Source organism: Nelumbo lutea, chromosome 5, assembly GCF_056320005.1.
Source record: "Nelumbo lutea isolate HS-2025 chromosome 5, American lotus-T2T, whole genome shotgun sequence".
NCBI lineage: Eukaryota > Viridiplantae > Streptophyta > Magnoliopsida > Proteales > Nelumbonaceae > Nelumbo > Nelumbo lutea.
Genome location: NC_142688.1, coordinates 67,938,013 through 67,960,621, shown reverse-complemented (window position 1 = coordinate 67,960,621; position 22,609 = coordinate 67,938,013). Strand labels below are relative to the sequence as shown.

Here is a 22,609-nt window from a genome sequence, read left to right as displayed (position 1 = left end):
GTGAAATTAGTAGCTTTTCGACTGAAGGGAGGAGCATCTGTCTGGTGGGAACGAATGAGGGAGACTCGGATCAGAGAAGGAAGAGGTCCAGTTCGAACATGGAGGTGTATGAAGCAGTTAATAAGATGTAGGTTTTTACCCCCTGACTACGAGTAATATATGTTTCAATCGTATCAACGGTGTGCATAGGGAACAAGAAGTGTAAACGAATACACATCAGAATTTTTGAGATTAGCTGAATGGAACAAGCTATCTGAAAGGGGCAACCAACAGGCAGCCCGTTACCTGAGTGGGTTGAGACCTACTATCAGAGACAAGATTGGCATCCAGATGATTCTAAGTGTGTAGGAAGCAAGGAACTTAGCCTTGAAGGCTGAGTTAATGTTCCAAGAAAGGGCCTGAGCCGATAACTATCGATGGTACAGTGGGAGCGACAACAGGCCGACAATAGTCGACAAGAGCAAACCAGCCCCAGGAGTACAACCCTCCCACCCGCCGAGTACAGCTAACGCCAGTAAGGCCGCCACGGGAGAAAACACTCGAGGTAACACTTCCAACCCTCCTAAAGCCAGTAATCCCTATGCAAAACCTGCTCCTTTTAAATGATTCAAGTGCAATGAAGTTGGGCATAGGTCTAGTGACTATCCCAGAAGAAAGGCAGTTAACATGGTAGAGAGAGAGGAGGAAGAAGAGGGTGACGATGAAGTATATTGTGGACCCGATGGAGAGAACGAAGAAGGTACCTATGGTCATGAAGGGTACACGTGCATTGTGAGGAAGCTAATGGTATCTCAGAGAAGCAAAGATACCACACAACGACACCGACTGTTTCGCACTAGGTCTACTGTACAGGGTAAATTATTTGATTTAATTATTGGTAGTGGTAGTCAAGAAAATATTATCTATAGGGATGTGGTACCGAAACTGCAACTACTTCGTGAGAAACACCCGAACCCGTACACAATTGGGTGGATCAAGGAAGTCTGGGGCGTACGTGTGGAGGAACGCCGCAAGGTTCCATTCTCTATTGGTAAGTACATTGATGAGGTATATTGTGATATTGTGGACATGGATGCTTGCCATATTTTGCTTGGTAGGCCTTGGCAGTTCGATGCATATGCCCAACACCTGGGTAGGAAGAATACGTACCAGCTCGAGAAAGAGGGTGTACGCTATACCTTGTTACCCATGGCAGAAAAGAACCAACACAAGGCTCCAAAGGCAGAAGAGAGAAATTTCCTTACCATAACACATCACCATTCTGAGTTTGTAAAAGAATGTCAGGATACCCGCGAGGTCCACTTGCTGGTGGTAAAGGGAGAGAGCCTGAATGAGCCATTGGAGGGGAACAAAATCCCAGTGGAAGTACAGGGTCTACTCGGTGAGTTTCATGATGTGGTTCTTGATGAGTTACCTAACGAGCTCCCACCCATGTGAGATATCCAGCATCATATTAACTTTGTCCCTGGTGTTAGCCTACCTAATCTACCACACTACAGGATAAGTCCTAAAGATAACGAGATCTTACGGGAGAAGGTAGAAGAATTATTGAGAAAGGGGCATATCCAAGTCAGCATGAGTCCTCATGTAGTGCTAGCATTACTAACACCCAAGAAAGATGGGAGTTGGAGGATGTGTGTCGACAGCAGAGCAATTAACAAGATCACTATTGGCTACAAGTTTCCCATTCCCAGGCTGGACGACATGCTTGATCAACTTGATGGGGCTGTGGTCTTTTCCAAAATCGATCTCAGGAGTGGATACCATCATATCAGGATCCGTCCTGGAGACGAATGAAAAACAACTTTCAAGACCAGAGATGGACTGTTCGAATGGTTAGTCATGCCTTTTGGACTAACTAACACACCCATCACCTTCATGAGGCTAATGAATCAGGTACTACGCTCTTTTATTGGTAAATTTGTTGTGGTATATTTTGATGATATCTTGATTTACATCAAATCTATCACTGAGCACATAGGACATATCAGAGAGGTATTGAGTGCATTAAGGGTGAACAAATTATATTCTAATTTAAGGAAATGCACTTTTATGAGTGACAATTTGTTGTTCTTGGGGTTCATTATAAGTAAGGACGGAATTAAAGTGGATGAGGAAAAAGTGAGAGCCACTAGGGAGTGGCTGACCCCAACAAACGTCACAGACGTAAGACGTTTCCATGGGTTAACAACTTTTTACAGGCGATTTATCAAACACTTTAGTAGTATTGTAGCACTTATCATTGAGTGTTTGAAAAAGGGAAAGTTTTAATGGGGAGAGGAGCAAGAGCAAAGTTTCGCCCTCATAAAAGAAAATTTATGTACCGCTTCTGTCCTAGCACTACCAAGTTTTGACAAACTATTTGAGGTTGAGTGTGATGCCAGTGGAGTCGGCATAGGGGCTGTGTTGTCACAAGAAAAGAGACCAGTTGCCTTATTCAGTGAAAAGTTATGCGAAGGTAGGAAGAAATGATCCACTTATGATAAAGAATTTTATGCTGTTGTAAGAGCATTAAAGACCTGAGAAAACTATTTGATTGCTAAAGAATTTGTCCTCTACACCGACCATCAAGCTCTTGAGTATTTAAGTAAGAAGAAACAGTTGAGGAGTGATCTGCATGCAAGGTGGTCTGCTTTTATTGATAAATTCCCATACAAAATTGTGTATAAGTCTGGGCAACAGAACACATTGGCCGATGCTTTGAGCAGGCGTGTGGTCCTCATCAAGACTCTCAGTATTGAAATTGAAAGCTTTGAGTGCTTAAAAGATCTGTATGCCTAGGACAAGGGCTTCAAATAGGTTTGAGAAAAGTGCATGAATCGACAGCCAGCATGTGATTTCTACATACATGATGGGTTTCTTCTGAAGGGGGACCAACTATGCATCCCTTGCACCTCCCTCCGCGAGAAGATCATCAGGGATTTGCATGGGGGTGGCTTAGCAGGACACCTCGGGAGGGACAAGACAATTGAGGCTGTCAAGGGGCATTACTACTGTCCTAAATTAAGGAGAGATGTGACTACTATTGTGAGTAGATGCTATATATGTCAGACAACTAAGGGACAGACCCAGAATACTAGCCCCTACACGCCTCTACCTGTTCCTACCGCGATTTGGGAAGACTTGTCAATGGATTTCGTGTTAGGCTTGCCAAAGACTCCAAGAAATATGGACTCCATTTTTGTAGTGGTTGATCGGTTCTCCAAGATGGCACATTTCCTCCCATGCAAGAAGACCGCAAATGCAACAGTGACAGCTAAGCTATTTTTCATGGAGATTGTCCATTCACATGGGGTACCTAAGACCATCACGTCGGATCGAGATACGAGGTTCTTAAGTCACTTCTGGATGACCCTATGGAGATTATTTGACTCATCATTGAATTTTAGTAGTACAGCTCATCCACAGACAGATGGACAGACAGAGGTGGTGAATCGAACCCTAGGGAGCTTGATCCACAGTATCTGTAGGGAGAGACCGAAGCAGTGGGATTTTGCCATAGCACAGGTAGAGTTCGCCTACAACAACGTAGTTCATAGCTCTACAGGTAGATCCCTATTTTCAATTGTTTACATGAAGGTACCTAACAATGCGTTGGACTTAGTAAAGCTACCCAGAGTACCCGGCTCAGCACTTCTACAGAGCAGTTGGCCAAACAAATATAGTCAGTACAGGAAGAAGTACAACATAAACTTCAGAGGATCAATACAAAGTATAAGCTTGCAGCTGATCGGGTATTCTTAAGGAAGGAACGCATACCCGGGGGGGAGCATAACAAGCTACAGCCTTGGAAGTACGGTAATGAAGTCATGGTATTCTTAAGGAAGGAACGCATACCCGGGGGGAAGCATAACAAGCTACAGCCTCGGAAGTACGGTCCATACAAGATCATTAAGAAGATCAACGACAATGCATACATTGTGGACTTGCCAGATCACTTGGGTATCTCCAAAACTTTTGATGTTGCTGATCTTCATCGTTACTTATCGGAGGCAACACTTGCATATCCTAGTCATGACTTGAGGTCGAGTTCTTTCCAAGTGGGGGAGAATGATGGAGGGCCAACTCACCAACCGATGACAGCAGTCTCTAGAGTCCTTACGTGATCCAACACCCATTGGATAATGGCAACAACTCCATGCATTGGATAAGCATTGGAGGGTGGTGGCTATCGGACGGTGGATATCAAAGGCATCCTGAAGAAGATTTCGAAGATATCTATTCCAGTTGTTTTAGTTGCTTTATAAGTTTAACTCTCCTAGTTATTCTACAAGTCTACCGGATGTACTATAAATAACCCTGTTATGAGTTAATAGAAGACACACAAGAATTTTCTTTAGCAATTCTCTCTACTAAGGCTCTATGCCTAGCCCTTTACGTGAGGCTTCAAGTCTAAAGCCGATTCAATCGTCCGGGTGCTTGCATAGTCATCCCGGTCGAGTGCGTCACGCTACGTCAGAAGCTTTCCTACTGTTCATCTTGTTCACCAAGGAAACAAATATTCTTTGCCATCCATGTATTAACAGAACTAATGGGAACTTTTAATCTCTTGGAATGAGGAATTTAGGGTCTAAGCTTGGGGGGATGATCCGTAATAAAATCATTTTCTGTAAAGTTGCTTAAAATAAACAATGATATGGCTAGATTTATAAAGGAAGGCCATTACCCAATTCTGGTCCCAGCTGGGACCTTGGGAGGGGTGGGCTGGATATGGACATAGCCTCTAGCATCTTTTGCATTAAGCGACCACTCTTGGTCTAGATCTCATGTTCTCTCACTCATGATATTACCATTCCACCGAGCAATGACCCCTAAGTTGTTAATAGATAATGATGTATAACTATGATTCAATAGTCAAATTATGGTACGAAGATAATGATGTGTGCATGCTGTCTTAAACTTTGACTATTTGATGTGTTAATTTTGATTCACTCCAGACTCAGTTCAAATTTTACTAGAATTCTCTTATAATAAAATTCAGGAATTCAGGATTTAACAAGTACTTACGATTCAATCCACTGGAGAAGCAACAAAAAAAAGGAAAATTCTCAAATAAAGTGGTTTGTCTTTCCTTATTGTGGCTTGAAGTCTTTGTATATGCAGCATAAATAGTATACAATTTCACATGCTGTTGGTATTTGTCTTTCCTTATGACTTGTCTTTTGGTTTCGAGGACAGAAGCTTGCTTCAAGTTGTGCCCATGCAAGGTCCAAGCACCTTAGCATCTATACAGGTGAAATAGAACTCTGTCCAAGCTTCCTATTGGTTTCAGATCTGGTCCAGTTTTGTTTTAAGAATGATCATTGAAAATGTAGTTTTCTAAAATAGGGAATGCAATTCTTAGATGAGAGAGAAAATTTTGAAATTTCGCCCAACCTTCCTGTAGGATTTCGTCATCCATATGATGGATCTCTCATCCCTTCAATGGTATCAGAGCCATGTTTACATTCTTGAACCAAAATTTGATCTGATCTGAACCTGTGCAAATAGGCAGAATCGGTTATACCCGATTTGCACAGATTAGGTTTTTTCTGAGAATCCGATTCTCAGCTATGGGCGTTTGATCTGAAATTAAATTATTTATTTTCTATAATATATTTAGAACTGTTTATTTATATTTTTGGGAATCTGGGCTATTCGTACGGTGGAGATCGAATTTTCTTTAGGCGCTGTGAATATGCGCATCTGCTTATTTATTCTATCCATTCTGGGTCTGTAACTAATATTTTTTCTTTTATTTTTCTGGACGGAATGTATAGGAATTTGATTCTGATATAATTGATAGAGAAATTGGGTTTTTTCTTTTTTCCATCAGAAAAAACTACTGGAAGCGCGAAGGAGAAAATTTTGCATATTTGGGTTCGACAATTTGTGATTTGTAGTTTTGGAAACTACAAATTGCGAACTAATTTCAGATTATGTTTCAGCCTTACGAATAGCCCTCTTGCTATTGTTTACTGATTCTTGATTGTCATGTATCCGTTTCTTTAATTTCAGATCATGTTTCAAGAATTAGATATTGAATTAATCATCAAACCGTAGACCTATTTGACATAAATTGGACCAAACTGGTTGGACCGAACCTGTGGTTCGATTAGGGATGCTAATAGTCCTAAAATTCCAGGGTTTGATGGCTGATTGCAAGATGCAATTCGGTCCACATCTGTAAACCTAGTTTTAATTTGTTAAAACTGCATAAGCCCAATATAGCGTAAAAGCTATATGGGTTGAACTGCTCTTTGCAGTTCAGTCCATATACCTAAATAATATTAATTAGTAACATTTTGGGTTCTAAATGGGCTTTAATTATGGGTTTTATAGTTATTTTAATTGATTGAATCAATTTGTTTCATGCATATGATGTATGGATGTGTGATGTACTACGCACATGGGCCATAAGCACTTGGCTCATGTTAATTCGATAGTGACTCTTTCAAACACCATGGCTGCATGCACATCATTGTCATGATGCCCTTAAGATCATTGGATGATCTCACTTTCTCAGTGGGGCCCACTTCAATTTCACCCTGAGAGGAACAACCCAAAACCCTTCCATCATTAGTATGAACGTTGACTGTATTGGTGGGTGGAGATGCACCATAAAATTAGGTTATCCATCTGCTAATGTAGTTGGTTGGATTGCTTCATAAGATGATAGGGACATCATAGACCGATGTGGGAGGGGCTTATCCTAAAATGGAAGACTCTCACGGTACGTTGGCATTCTTGAACATGATGTGTGAGCACTTACTAGACAAAAAGATTTAACCTAAAATGGCTATGAACCTTGTCTGACAGAGGCCAAATGGAAGGCTCATAAGATGAGTGGATGAGATCCTTCATAGAAGGTGGTGGGGTTTTGTAACTGAAATAGTTGGCTCCATGCACCCCATGTGGTTTCCCACATTTTCAGAGACACAACTGTCTCCGTCACTAAGATTGGAGGGAATATCAGAGATGCCCAAAATGGAAATGCAACATAAATTAAAAGCCATTTCTATGTGATGATATGAATCAATTTAGGCTGTGGACTTACAAATCTGCTTTGCCTTTACTAGAAATGGCAAACAAAAACTTCACCAAGTTGTTGGATGATAACAAATTCAAGGGCCCTAATTATGCTGACCAGTTCCAAAGCCTTATGCTGGTTCTGACGTCCGAGAAATTGGGAAAAATTGCTAAGAACCCTGCTTCGGATCGTCCGGGTGACAGGGCTTCTGAGGCCTGAAGGAGAGAGTATCAAGAACGGGAAGAGAAAAATTCTCTTATCTGGTGTTATATTATAGCCTCTTTAAACAATCCAATATAGCGACAATTCAATAAGATCGAAGTGTTCAAAGATATATTGGATAGTCTGAAGACTATGTACGAAGAACAGAATTATTCTACTTGACAAAATGTCTTAAAATTATTTATGACCGCATAGATGACCAAGAACTAACAAGTTCATGACCATTGTCTAAAGATGATGGGTTATATCAATGAATTGGAGGCTCTCGGGTCAAGGTTGGATCATGACACCAAAATTAATGTTATTCTCAATTCCTTGCCTCCGTCCTTCAATCAGTTTATCATGAATTACAACATGAATAAGCTAAACATTAGCCTTCAAGAACTTAGCAATATGTTGTAGAGGGCTGAAGAATTGATTAAGAAGGATAAGCCGATAGCGGAAGGCTAAAAGGAAGACTCAAAAGAAGGGTAGCAAAACCTAAAAGCAGAAGAAAGACAAGACATCAGATGCCTGTCACTTCTCCAAGCTGATCGACCACTAGAAGAGGAATTGTCCTCAATACCTGGAGACTAAGAAACAAGGTATGTTCGATTCTTTCATCATAGAGACCAATCTGTTGGTCACTTATACTTCCTAGTGTATGGACTCCGGGGATTCGACTCATGGGTGTAACTCATTGCAGGGGTTGAAGATAAGTAGAAGACTCAGTAATGGAGAAGTTACACTTTACTTGGGGACTTCTGCAACTGTTGCAGATACAACCATAGGCATTGTAGAATTTGTTTATAGAGAAGGGATTATTGTATTGAAAGATTGTCTTTTCGTACCTAAATTAAGAAGAAATTTGATTTCTTCTCAAAGTTGTGCATGGATGGTTATTCTAAATTAAGAAGAATGGTCTCTATGTTCTCTATCCCTCTCTAGAAACCAATATTACCAAAACTACGTCAAAAATAATCCCCATGAAAAGAATCCGTGATATAGTTAATCCCACATGCCTGTGGCATTACCGACTTGGCCACATTAACATAAATCATATCACAAGATTGGTAAAGGAAGGTCATTTGGATTTTCTAATTGTAGAAGATCTTCCAACCTATGAACCTTGCCTTTAAGGTCTGTTTGATTATTGAGAAAATTGGACTGAGAAAGGATGGGATGAAAAATGTTGGGATGAGAAGAGGAAAATTTATTTTCTCAATTAGTTATAATGTGTTTGTTTGCTGAGAAAATTTTTGTGAGAAAATCCACCTTCTAGTACTTGTTTTGCAAGAAAATTTATAGGAGAAAAATCATGCTAAATTATAAAAATGCATGTAATTTACTTTTATGACAACTTCCACCCCCCAAATGTTGGGATGACAAAATTTAAATGAGACAAATTTTGTATTAATTATATGGTAATATGGTATAGACCGCCAAAATGGACCGAACTATATATGATACTTTATTTGGACTTACACGGCCCACCTGGACCGGACCGGAACAAAAACACCCCTATTAGGTATTATCATTTACACCAAACCAAGAATGATAGGCGGCAAATTTGGGCCCAGAAGCCCAAACCCATCTCTCCTCATTATGCATTAGACCCAGATTTACTTGAAATTCATAATCAATCGAAGCCGTCCAATCAATTGAATTTCTGTGGTTGACCAAAACCTAATAGTCCAGATTGATGACAAGTTAAAACGTTTCTCAGTAACTCAGTATTGTGTTGACTATCGAGTCGAATTAACCCCTGACAAGGCACCGCTTAGGTGTTTATCGCTTATAAATACGGAAGGCATCCGTTCAAAGAGAGAGAGACAGAGGGCGAAAGCAAAAGCAAAACCTGGAGAGAAGAAAAAGTTGAGAAACCAAACTTTGATTCTGATGAACCAAAAAGCTTTGAATCGCATTTAACTTGACGGACCAAACGAAGAAGAAGAGTTAAGAAGCAGCTGCTCAGAAACCCTAACACCCCCTACCCTCCCCGATCGTCATCGTCTTCGTCGTGGTATTCAATGATCGAGAATAAAAGTCGGAGGAAGAGGAGGGAGGGATCATCGACTGTGAATCTGCATGGACGAGGGGAGACGATTATAAGGGGGGGGGGGGGGGGGGGGCGAAGGATTCGCTGCGAGTTCAGAAGACGAGCAGACTATAGCAACATGTCTGCCATAGTGTGCGGCAAGAGATCTTTCTTTGAGGACCTGCCAACAATGACCCCTGTTCTAAGAGAATCCGTTGCTCCTCTTCTACTTCTCCGATTCGATTCTCTCCCCCTAGGCCCATCTCTGCTGCCTTGTCGTCGTCTCCTTCGTCGGCTGATTCTACGTCTCTGCTCAATCATCTCAGAGCTATTTTCCTTGGCATGGATGATCAGGTTGCTTATTTGTTCACCTTTGCATTGAACAACTTCTTCGCCACTTGAGATGCAAAGAAGAGAAGCTGCTCACTAATTGGGAGGACAAGAGGACCCAGGGTGGTAATGTTGGTTCAGACCTCCTCTTCCAATTGCCCGAAAAATTTTCTTAGCTTTTTCTTTTCTCATCGGCCGCTCATTTAATTTTGGGATCCCGCGATGTAAACAAACACAAGATATTAAAAATAATGCAGAAATATTCCTTTTTCTTATTCTTTTCTCAGCAATCAAACAGATCCTTAGGTAAGATGACGAAACGATCATTTATTGGTAAGCCTGAAAGATCTATAAGTACATTTGATCCGATACATACTGATGTATGTGGTCCCTTGAATGTTAGGATACGTAATCAATACATTTACTTCATAACTTTTACTGATGATTATTCTTGGTATGGTTACATGTATCTAATGAGACATAAGTCTGAATTATTTGAAAAGTTCAAGGAATTCAAACAAGAATTCAATGGACCATTTACCGGTAAGTCTGAAAGATCTATAAGCACATTTGACCTGATACATACTGATGTATGTGGTCCCTTGAATGTTAGGATACGTAATCAACACATTTACTTCATAAACTTTACTGATGATTATTCTTGGTATGGTTACGTGTATCTAATGAGACATAAGTTTGAATCATTTGAAAAGTTCAAGGAATTCAAACAAGAAGTCGAGAAATAGTTAGGGAGAGAAATTAAAACCCTTCGATTAGATCGAGGTGGTGAGTATCTCTTTGATGAATTTATGGACTACTTAAAGGACAATGGATTAGTATCACAATTAGCCCCTCCCGCTACACCACAATTAAACGGTGTGTCAAAGATGAGGAATTGGGCCCTATTGGATATGGTTCGATCACTTCTTATCCACTCAGAATTACCTACATCCTTTTGGGAATATACATTGGAGATTTCGATTTACGTGTTGAATCGGGTTCCAACCAAATTTGTTTCAAAGACTCCCTATGAGTTTTGAACCGGCAAGAAGCCAAGTGTGAGACACTTGAAAATCTGGGATTGTTTAGCACATGTTAAAAGAACTAGTACTGATAAATTGGAATCTAAGACCATCCATTGCTTATTTGTAGGTTACCCCCCAAAGGCTTTGTAGATTATCTATTCTATGATCCAAAAGAACAGAATGTGTTTTGTAGTCGAAATGCCTGTTTCTTAGAAGAGCCCCGGAGTAGTGGGAGATGTCCCATAAGCTCTAGATACTCAACCTAGAAGGTCTACCCGGGTATCCATGCATCCAGTTCGTTACGGCTATGACCAAGAAAGTTACTTAGTGGAAGCCACGACGAGTGAGGAGGATCCCACAACTTATGCGAAAGTTATGTTGGACATAGATTATCTGAAGTGGGTAGATGCCATGAAAGACGAGATGAACTCGATGGAGACCAACAATGTCTAAACTCTTGTAGACCCACCCTCTGGGGTAAAAGCAATTGGTTGCAAGTAGATTTACAAGAGGAAGAAGGGCCCATATGGTAGCATTGAGAACTATAAATCTCATCTTGTGGCGAAAGGGTACACTCAGAAAGAGGGAATCGACTATGAGGAAACCTTTTCACCGATGGCTATGCTGAAGCTATTAAGATCTTGCTAGCTGTAGCAGCATACTGTAACTACAAGATTTGGAAAATGGATGTCAAAACCACATTCTTAAATGGAGATGTTATTAAAGATATCTACATGCAGCAACCACAATGATTCATTACTGCAGGTCAGGAACACATGGTATGCAAAATTAATCGATCCATATATGGACTGAAGCAACCTTATAGAAGTTGGAACATTCGGTTTGACTCTACTATCAAATAGTTTGACTCTGAGCAAAATTCGGATGAACCTTGTGTTTATAGAAAACCAGTGCGGATAATGTTACGTTCTTGGTTCTGTATGTAGATGACATTCTACTTATTATGAATGATGTAGGAATGTTAACTATGGTGAAAGTGTGGCTTTCATAGCAATTCTCCATGAAAGATCTTGGAGAAGCCACCTATATCTTAGGATTTCGACTTTATAGAGATAGATCGAAGAGGATAATAGGATTGTCCGAGTCTACTTACATTGACAAAATTGTCAATAGATAAAGTATGGAGAACTCCAAGAAAGGAAATGTTCCTTTTAGGCACGAAGTCACTCTCTCCAAGGGTATATCTCCCAAGACTCCCGGAAAGATTGAGGGCATGAAGGAGATTTCCTATGCTTTAGCCATAGGGAGCATCATGTATGCCATGTTGTGCACTCGTCTTGACATTGCTCAGGCAGTGGGAGTGGTAAGTAGATACCAGTCTAACCCAGGACAAGAAAACTGGACAACTGTGAAGAACATACTAAAATACATTCGAAGGATAAAAGAGTTTTGTCTGGTATTCGATGGTAGTTCACTACACATTGTTGGGTATACTGATACCAACTGCCAGTCAGATCCAGATGGTAGAATATCTACATGTGATTACATCTTCACGATGGACCCCTAAGTAGTAAAAATAGCAAATTCCACAACCCAAGCTGAGCACATTGTCGTAAGTGAGGCTGCCTAATGAATGAATGTGTTCATTCTGGAATTTGGAATTCAGCATATTACCCATTCCATTGTTTTGTGACAACATTGGATGTACGAGAGATTGATGTTAAAAAAGTAGCATCGACGGAGAATGTAGTAGACCCATTGACTAAGCCACTGAAACTGAAAGTGTTTGAGACGTGGAAAGTATGGGACTCTAGCTTATAACCGATTGGACCTAAGTGCAAGTGGGAGCTGCTAGATAGTTATGCCCTTAGCTCCAATTAGATTGGTGTATCTTTCGGCATTTATTGTAAAAGAATAAAGTACATAATTGATTCATGTAATTGTGATATGTTTCTATGTAATACCCTTAAACTGGACACTTGTAAGACTCATGTTAGTTTAGAATCTTCACAGTCGTTGGATAGATCTAGAGAGATTTATCTTGCCAAGGCTGACATTGATGTGCCACCAAGTTGGTTGGGGTGGCTTGTCTCAACTGCTAGGATGAGACTTGAGGTACATGCAGTGTGGGTTGTCTTGAAACCCTGAATTTGACCAAATTCTAGTATTTCCCTAGACCTTGGAAATAGATAGGCAAAACTGAAATGTTACACTTGACCCTTAGACTCGATTATGGTACTGCACTAGGTATCGGATCGGGTTGTCTTTGACATGCCAATCGGTGAGATCCTTAGATGGGGTCAAAACCAGGGTATGTTGGGACAATCTGAGAATTCATCTGAGTGGGTGATCATAGTGATAGGATCAACCCTTCAGTTTAGAATCTTGGGTATGTTGGGCCATCCATATGATAGATTTCTCATCCCTTCAGTTTCATCCCTATCGTTGCTGCAACCTATAGCAGTGGCAAACCCATCCACACGGTCTCCCTCTCTCTATCTATCTCTCTCTCTCTCACCCCCGTTTCATCATCGTCATCATTGCAACCTGTAGCAGCAACGATCCCTCCACATGACCCTCTCTCTCTCTCTGTTCGCCCCCTCTCCCTCTTGCCCCCGTTTCATTACCACCGTTGTTGCAACCTGTAGCGGTAGTGAACCCCTCTACACAACCTTTCTCTCTCTCTCTCTCTCCATCCACTTCGTTTTATCTCACCAATTCAGAGGAGAAATGCCGTGGAGCAGGAAGCTCCACACAACTAAGTTAAGCCACACCCAATCCTCTCTATGGCGGTTTCTTCTATGTTGGACCATTTTTGCACTTCCTCTTTTATTGATGGTTTCGAGCTGCTTCATCTCCCTCTCTTCAGGAAACTTGTTATCAAGATCTTCATCTCTTCCCCTTTCTTGTTGGAGGAATTCCATGGCTCAACTGAGGTCTCCATGAGAATATCTCAGAAATTGTGTTGGAGAGAGTAAAGAAAGAGATTTTTATACCTCAAGAGGTGGAGGGGGTATCTTTTCAAGGGAAAATAAGAGATGGTGGGATTCTTTTTGGAGAGGAGGAGCTATGCTCAAAGAACCAACCAGAACTAGAACCCAGCATAACGGAGTCAGAGAGAGAGAATACCGCTAAGATATGGAGGAGTCATTGTCCAGTGCCTGCTTGCGTGACTTTTGTTCTTAGTCCCGCCAAGGTAGCAGAGAAAGAATTTCAAGATCTGCAACTCTTGCGAATTGTGGCTCTTGGAGGAGTTCCATTGCTTGAGTAGCCGGAAGTCCAAGCAAAGCAATGAAAGAAATCCTTGAAACCGTTGCTTCCTGGGGAACGCCTAAGAAGAGCAGTGAAAGAATTCCCTGGAGCTTTTGGTTTTCATCGACAGATTGGTAGGAGGTGCCAATGGGTCTCTTGAAGAAGACAATGAAGGAGGAGAAGAAGAAGAAGAAGGGAGGAGAGGGATGGAGGGTAAATTGGGTTTTTCAAAAAAATAATATATCATGTGTGACGGAATATTAACGAATCCTAACGGTAATGGTAAAGTTAGTCAGCTATCAAAAATAATAGGGATATTATTAGACAATAATCAAACAGTAGCGGTATACTTAGTCAATTAGCTAAACCATAAGGGTAATTTAAGATAATTTTCCTTATTTTTTTGAAGGCAAGATTAATTATTTTAGACAACATTACATTGCTTCCTAATAATAGTTATTGGTTTCCCTTGTTTTACTATTTTTTTTATAAATCTCGGCATGGCACGGGTTTCCACTAGTACCATCTAAAAACGGAGAAGATGTTTGTATTATTCATGGATGAAAGAGGTTTTTAAACAAGATAAACAACGGACTTCGGTTGGGACAGCTGACTAACAAATCCAAAAGTTTTCAGTTAATTCAGTGACTTAAGTTGATATTTTTACGTAGTTTTTTTTTATTATTATTTTTTATTTTTATAACCAAGACCGGGGGAAGAACGTCCTCAAACATCAGCAACACAAATAAAAAAAGAGGGGAAAGAGAGATGCTAAACTAAGATTAACGGGCTTTGAAGGAGCAGATAGAGCTTCGTGCACCAGCCAATATCAGCCGCCTGGTTGATGGATATGCTTATACGCTAGATCTCTTCGAAACACGTGTTTTTTTTCTTTTTAATTATCTAATCCTATTACTTGATGAAATTCCTTATTCTCTCCTAGCTCTGTTTGGATGATTTCATTGATACGATAAACCCTTGTTAAAATTGATTTTCCTACGGGTTTTCTTAAAATATAAAAAAGGAAAAGAAAGTTAGACCTTGTTTATGAATGGGGAGGTGCAGGACAGCAAAGTTTGGTTCATGTGATTTTCTCTAATTTCCCTGTTTCAAACTTTTCTTTTGACTTTGTGGCAAAACAAGTAATTAGAATCTAAAAAAGAAATCAAAACAAAGCCAAAACCCCTCGAGCTGTATGTAAGCCAACAATATCATTTGTCTGGTAGGTATAATATCATTCACATTAGGACCTCAATTTAATCAATGAATGATACAAAAATATTGAAAAAAAATTAAAAACAAAAATGTATGAACAAAATGGATTGGTGGGTCTCTCTCTGAAGGGACCACGTGGTAAAAGAATTGGCAAATATGTGGCACACATTGTAGCACGTGCTTTATACACTTACATACTCATACAGACATTGTTACCTTGTGGATGACCCGGTTGTGGACCGAGAAAGATTAGGAGAAACCAAAGAAGCTTTCAATGCTCTATCTAGACTATTTACAATTTCGGTCATGGATGGGCGGTCTCGCCCCTCAAGCCCAACGCAATCAGCCGCTAAGTAGCCAACATAGGCCACGGCCTCAATCTCAACAGGCGTCGGAGGCCGCAGCCTTCGGTCTAGCACACGATGTATTTCATCAGCCACAATAAAAGGCATCACCACATCCACCACATTCCTTGGCATTCCCGTCTCCTCCTGCCTATGGATTGCCTTGTATCCAGACAGCAGCTCGAGCAGCACAACCCCAAAGCTGTATACGTCGCTCTTTGTCGACAACTGCTGCAGCCTGTAGTATTCAGGGTCCATGTACCCCACCGTGCCAGCTGCCCGAAGCGACAAGTGTGAGTCCTCATCTTCGGGGCCCATCAAGGAGAGACCAAAGTCAGAGACTTTAGCCGTCCAAGTGGCGTCCAGCAATATATTCGATGACTTGATATCGCGATGTATGATTGGTGGAACGGCGTAGTTGTGGAGGTACTCGATCCCCCGAGCCGCGTCTAGCGCAACCTTGAGCCGAGCAGGCCATGACATAAGGTCGGAGCTTTCTAGCTTGTGGAGATGGTCATGAAGTGTACCGTTGTCCATGAACTCGTAGACTAATACACGCTCGTTGGCTTCCTCGCAGTAGCCCAGAAGACGCACGAGGTTTTTGTGGTTGAGACGAGATAGGAGTGCAAGCTCCGACAAGAAGGCGTTCTCCTTCTCCTCATGGCGCTTGGTGAGACCTGCATACGATGACGAGGCTGATAGCTCTGCTCGCTTGATCGCAACCTCCCGCCCATCTTCGAGCGTGGCTCGATAAACCGCGCCAAAGCTACCTGACCCTATTTTAAACTCTTCTGAGAAGTTGTCCGTGGCTTGGTTTAGCTCTTGCAGACTAAATTCTTCTATGCTACCAGCAGGGCCCATGCTGAGCAATTTACTCAGTCTCTTGTCAAAAGATGGACTCGTCGGTGGAGGTTGTGGGTCTGGCGTTTGACGTTGGCTTGGACCCGCTGCAGGAGTGGCACCAGGGCCAGGCTCATCCAAGCGCCCTGAATCATGAACCCGGCATACTCTTCCTTTGCAGTATCGGTAGACCCAGAAACCGAGCACAGACGCCAAGGAAACCGTCCCGATGCAGCCTATAACAAAGAAAGCTACCCTTGCCCTACCCAACCCATTGCTTGGTGTGCTTGGAGAGGATTCAGGAGCGAGTGGCGGTAATGCAGGTGGAGTTTCAGGTGGATTTTGATCAGTTGGAGGTCTGCTTCCACAAGGTGCACAGATGGCTCCTTGACTGCAGAAACTGGTGGAATCCGGCAATTCGCATGGACAATCAGTTCTGCAAGCGCCGGGCAATACACGTTTGAAAACCTGGTAATTAGACTGGAAGCTGTCATTTCCCCAACAAAACAAAGAATAGTTCCGTTTCAAAGCCCCACAGAAAACTTTGCTCTTAGCTGTAATCGACACAAATTGGAGCTGCTGCAAACTTTCCGGAAGACTGAAATTGCGCTCCCCCCAACAAACAACCGTTTCGTCAGCACGGATAGCACAGCTACGGTTGTTTCCCAAAGCCAATGAAGTAAATTCTCCCACTGGTTTGTTCCCCACTCCTTCTCCCGGCCAACAATCTATACTACCATTTACAGAAATTGCACATGCGTGCTGGAGTCCGGCAGCAACGAAACTGTAATTTGCCATCGGCTTGGACTGATTAATTCTGGGGTTGTCTCCAAAGCAGTCTATTTTTCCAGTTTCTGATAACCCACAAGCGAAGTCTCCTCCCACGGCGATTCTTGAGAGATTTCGATCAATGGAAAAATTGGGTCCACGCCATTGCCAGCACTGTATTCTACCTGATCCGTTGATTCGGCCACAGATGTGAGATTCCCCTGCGTCAAGCTCATCGAGCATTCGACCTTTGTATATTCTTTTATAATCTGTAACAGTACCATTACCGGAGAATCTCCAGCAAAGGAGAAAAGAACTAGGGGATGTCCTGAGAACACACAGGAACCCAATTCCGGCGGCGGTAGCAGAAATCGGAAAACTAGGATTTGCTGGGATAAATGGAATTCCACTAGGAAAACTAGTACAATTAAGGGATGGTAATGCTGTTTTGTCTTGTCCTGGCACTAATGCACAAATTAAGGTGAAGTTAGAGTTTTCAGAGATTGATACAGTAGACAGAGACGAAGAAAGGATGGGTAGATTAGAAACAAAGAAGAGACTTACTAGAAGGAGAAGAGAGAAATGTTTATGAGAAGCCATGGAAGGAGATGAAAGCTTCTGGAGAAAGAAAATTTCATTGTGTTGAAAGAAAGAGGAAGAGAAGAAACAAGTTCAAGTTCAGAGCTTTGATTGTGTCCTCTTCTTTTGGCTTTTAAGGGTGTGGTCTTTCGAGTAGAATGACGCGGTTTTGAGGGTGTGAAGCCTGTGAGGACCGGCGACCAAGTCGTTTTTAATAGCCAACTGAGAGCGTGTAAGTCAAACGTAGAAATTTCAGTCTTCTGTCTCTCTTTACTTGTTCTCTCTTTGTTCTGGTCTTCAAAACATCGCTTCTAGCAGTTTGTCCGGATTCATTCAGGAATCAGGATGAACCCGACTAGGAACGCCATGGGTCGGGTTAAGTTGTAGCGATCCCACCTTATTAGAATCGGGACAACCTTATTACCTTAATAGGTCTCTGTCGGGTTTGGGTTGGGTGACCTGCGCCAAACCCCACTCACCTGTTTACAATGTAGCAGGACAGGTCAGGCTGCTTGTACCCCATTTTTTTAGCCAGATTGAATTTGGGTTCAACAATATTCACCCCGACCCGTTGTCATCCGCATTTAGGATTTGGAATATATGGGAGGAAAGAATTTCAACTACATTAGGCTGAGGTCAGGAGGGTTTGGGTCCATTCGTAATTTAATAGTCTCAACCGAATCTGACCCAAGATGCTCCCCTAATTGCATATTATAAAGAGAAAAGCGGCCTAGATGGGTTGGGTGGTGGATCCATTTATTTGTATAAGTTTGTTTGGTAATTATTTGTCAAGCTTCGTGGGAATACAAACCTTTCGGCCTAGGGAAAGTTCTCACCTAACTGTTTACTATACTTGGGGAAAAAAAGAGAAAAACAGTTTTTATTTTTTAATTATTTATTATTTCCCTAACTACTGTATTAAAAAAAATGGAATGGAAAAAAAAGGAAAATAGATTGGAAAGAGAAAGAAAAAGGCATGGACAGTGGTGGTGTTTGTTAAAGGATGGGGCCGGCCTACCCCAAAGTCTAGCCCGTGAAAAAGGCAGGGATGTTTGTGGGGGGATTGGGTAGGGAATTAGGGAGAAGAAGACTGAGTGAAGGTAAGATATCAAGTAGGGTCACTGAAAATCTTTAGTTGACATGGTTTTCAATTCATGAGTGTTTTAAATGGAATCCGATCCCATTAAGAGAGATCTAAATTTTATCCATTTATTTATAACCGGATCCAATATGGATTTACTGATATCCTATCCAATAAAAACTGATTTACGTGTATTTACTAAATTGTCACGGGTTTCAAATTTCACATATATTATTTTTTTATGTACTAGTAAATGGGAAATGGAGATTTATCCAAGATTTTCTATACACTTTTTTATAAATTTTGTCTTTTATATATTCTAAATTTTTATTATTTAATTATAATATGATGGGTTGTCTTGTTTAGCTTGGATGTTAAAACCGATTACCCACCACACCAACATAAAAGTGGTTTCATTTATGGTTGATTTTAAAATTTTTATTTCATTTTGACCATTAATAAAAATAAGTTTTGTTTATTATGATGAATATGATATTAAAGTCATGCCTAATTTTTTTATAATCTTTTGTATTTATGTTTACTTTAAAAATATTATATATTACTTTATTATGACATCATGGATTCACTTACCCATTTAACCTAGACAATTGAACCACTAAACTACCCATTTCTTTATTTTTTTTTAATTTCTATTTAATTGTGACATTGTGGATTAAGTCATTTGTGGTTTAATATTTTTTGGTAACTATTTGTGATTTGGGTGAGATGGTTAAACCATCAACCTATTACACAAATGAAAGAATGGTTTCATATTTTTGTTGGATTTAAAAATATAGTTTTTTATACTAATAAAATTATGTGGAATTCAAATGGTGAGAAACAAAAATGCCTTAAATATGCGATTTACTAAGATAAAATAGGAATTAATACTTTAATTATAGATCTTAATGAAAAGGTATTGGTTGAAATAAAAATGATGATGATTATTATTTGAATATTCATATTAGAACCTGTTGTGAGCTCCGGGAAGATCATGGCCGGCTCAAAGAGATGGAGCCGCCACTTATTTTTTAGAGGAAATGGGCCATCATTTTCAGATTTGAAAAATTCGAATTAAGTCTTTGATAGTGATTCCGTCTTCCATGGGAAAGACACTGAACTGAGAGGTTTTGGGTCTAAAAGATTGGGAGAGGGAAAGTGTTAGGCACCCTTCTTTCCAAGCTGCTATAGTAGCCAACTGCGGTAGTAATTCAGGCTCAAATTCTAATAAAATACCAATTAACATGATTGTTCAAAGCTCCTGAAATCTGGCAAAAAGTCCCTAACTTCATCTAGAATTGATTTAAGGTGATGTCATTGGGTCTTAGGTACTGGTTTCCCTAAGATGCTCGCCTCTCTACCTCTTTTTCTCAATATGGAGGAAATTGGGAATGCAAGTTTCTCAGGACTTTAGGACTTTAAGCAATCTGAAACCAAACTAAAAGCAGAGAGATGGTGGAATGAGAGGCTTACCTCTTGTGTACAACCTTGAAACAAACATTCCTGCAACTGAAAGGACTTCAAGTGAAACTTGAGTAAGGCACAGAGATGGCTGAGTGTTTCTAGTGTTATGTTTGGAAGGAGATGAGGGGCTTGAGCTTGGTTTCAAGAATTTCAAAATTTCAAGTAGAATGGGTGTGTTACAGAAGTTAGAAAATTGCCCTATTCCTCCTCAAGTTTGAGTTGAGCCTCTATTTATAAAGAAAATGGAGAGAAATGGATCTGAAATTCGCCCAGTTACAGTGTCTGTGATTTAACAAATCTCTTTCACTGAAAAATGCAAAGATTTTGAGAGAGAAGAGCTTATAGTTGACCCTTCATTCTTGGTGTAATAAATTTTCTCAAGTTTGGATGTCTTCTCATGGATTTCATGCATCCAATGAGGGATTGGGGCATGCCAGACGTTGCAACCCCATATTTGGGGTTGAAAGTGGCAAAAACATAAATTTGATGAACTTTTAATTGAGGTTTTGCCCTTTCTTACTTTTAAGCGGGGCTTGTTTGGTATTTTGAGCTCTTTAAGCCTATTAGGCTCAAATTCATTGGTCCAGGTGTTTTAATGGGGTCAAATAAGGAGCTGACATCAGCCCCCACCCTCTTAAGATCCTAAGTTAGATGGCATCGTCCTAGTTTAACAATTAAACAGGTGATTTAGGAAGTAAAATTTGTCGTGTTGGGGTTTTTTGAGTCTTTGAAATGGTGAGGTATGATCGGACAAATAGGGTCACGATGATTGAGATCTATGGCTGGCAAGTTCGGATCAATGATTTGCTAAAATAGAATCTTTGTTTGATGAAGGGTCAAATAGGGGAACTTTGGAATAAAATTTGGTGGGTAGGCATTTTTGATCATCCTGAATTTGATAGAATTGATGGATCTTTGATTAGAGTTGTATATTGATTGATTTATTTCATATCATGGTTTTAGCTTATGGTTTTCCAATCAACAAGATGGCCCAAAATAAAATCTTACTTTTTAAACGGTTAAATGGAAGTGTTTGGTCTTGAAATTTGATGTGCTAGGGTTCTTTGGGTCTCTAAACATGGTGGCATGGTCTGATTGCTCAAATAAAACTTGGATGATGGAGATTCGTGACAAGTGAGCTTTTGATCAATAGGATTCGTCAAAACGGAATCAAGGCTTGAGGTTGGGTCAAACAAGGGAATTTTGGAATAAAATTTGGTGGGTAGGTATGGATTGGGATAATGGGGCTGTTGGAAGGGATTGATCATGTTAGGTATGTGAAGATCACGGATTTTAGGTTCGAGGAGCGTCGTAGTATTATACACATCAAAATGAAGTCTGTGATGGATGATTGGCTAAATCCATGAATTTAGGGTCAAAATTTTGTGTGATTGATTGTTTAAGGATTTTGTTTCTCGTGATGGAGTTTGATCGGGGATCAAGTATAGTGATGTGGCATAATCAAGACCATCAAAAGGGAATCATGTAGATCTAATGATGGATTTATGGGCATTTGGGCTAAAATTTAGTTTTCTAGGGTTTTGGCATGTTTTAAAGTGACTGGCATGGTCCGATTGGGCATTTGGAATGTAGGGTATGGGTCAAACAAGGGACAAAACAAAAATCAGATACTAATAGCTACCCTTCCTTGTTGGAGGTAGTGAGCTGCTGAACAACAAAGAAAAAAGAAAGAAGCACCTAGAGGTTTTTGTGAGGGACAAGAGGTTAGGGGAGGAAACTTTGCTGTTGGAATTTAAATCAAGGTTGAAGTTGATATAGTGCAATACCCTCGCCTGAGAGGCACAATACCATCCGAGGCCTTAGCAGGCAAATGTAACCATCGCACAAACAATAAAGTAGTGTCATCCCAGAAGAAGTCATTGATTCATTTGTTTCTTCTTTGTTCTTGTTTTTTTGATAATCTTTGTTGACTGGATTTGATAATTCTAATTTAAAATTTTTATGTTTGATGAGTCTTATTCTCGATTTTTTGGTAACTCGAATGATTTGATTTAATTTGACAATTTCTATTGATCACTTTAATTTGATAATTTTGAGGTTTTTTATTTGATGAATTTGATGAACTTGATAACTTTGATATTGGATGAATTTGATATTTTGATGATTCAATTTTGATTTTTGATATTTGATGAATTTGTTATTTGATAACTTAGATGAGTTTGATAACTTTGAGATTTGATTTTGATTAGATGAATTTGATGACTTTGATATTTGATGAATTCAATATTTGATTATTTGATGATTTCATAATTTTGATATTTGATGAGATTGATGATTTGATTTTGACATTTGATATTTGATGCTTTGATTTTGATATTAGATATTTGATGAATTTGATGACTTTGACATTTGATGAATTTGATATTTGATTGTTTGATGATTTGGTAATTTTGATATTTGAGGAATTTGATCATTTGATATTTGATGATTTGATTGTGATTTTATATTTGATGACATTTGATATCTGTTTAGTCGTGAGCC

At 40.1% G+C, this 22,609-nt stretch overlaps 2 protein-coding genes across 2 annotated transcripts; one reads left to right on the top strand and one right to left on the bottom strand.

The window, feature by feature from the left end:
- The first annotated feature begins 783 nt into the window (after window positions 1–783).
- On the top strand, window positions 784–1,797 carry LOC148852788 (uncharacterized). The gene is made up of 2 exons (XM_088945853.1): window positions 784–1,433; window positions 1,500–1,797. Exons 1-2 carry the CDS (start codon window positions 784–786, stop codon window positions 1,795–1,797), a joined length of 948 nt encoding a protein of 315 aa, XP_088801979.1.
- Window positions 1,798–15,030: 13,233 nt separating this feature from the next.
- Window positions 15,031–17,979, bottom strand: CCR4 (CRINKLY4 related 4). The gene has a single exon (XM_088942953.1). The coding sequence runs from the start codon at window positions 17,581–17,583 to the stop codon at window positions 15,244–15,246; it is 2,340 nt and encodes a 779-aa protein (XP_088799079.1). The 5' UTR covers window positions 17,584–17,979; the 3' UTR covers window positions 15,031–15,243.
- Between the last annotated feature and the right edge of the window lie 4,630 nt (window positions 17,980–22,609).

Excerpts from the sequence above, each read along its gene's own strand:
- CCR4 (XM_088942953.1), bottom strand. The coding sequence starts at position 17,583 with ATGGCTTCTCATAAACATTTCTCTCTTCTCCTTCTAGTAAGTCTCTTC.
- LOC148852788 (XM_088945853.1), top strand. The coding sequence starts at position 784 with ATGGTATCTCAGAGAAGCAAAGATACCACACAACGACACCGACTGTTT. Across the intron at positions 1,434-1,499 it reads CCTAACGAGCTCCCACCCAT|GATAAGTCCTAAAGATAACG; the intron begins GTGAGATATCCA and ends ACCACACTACAG.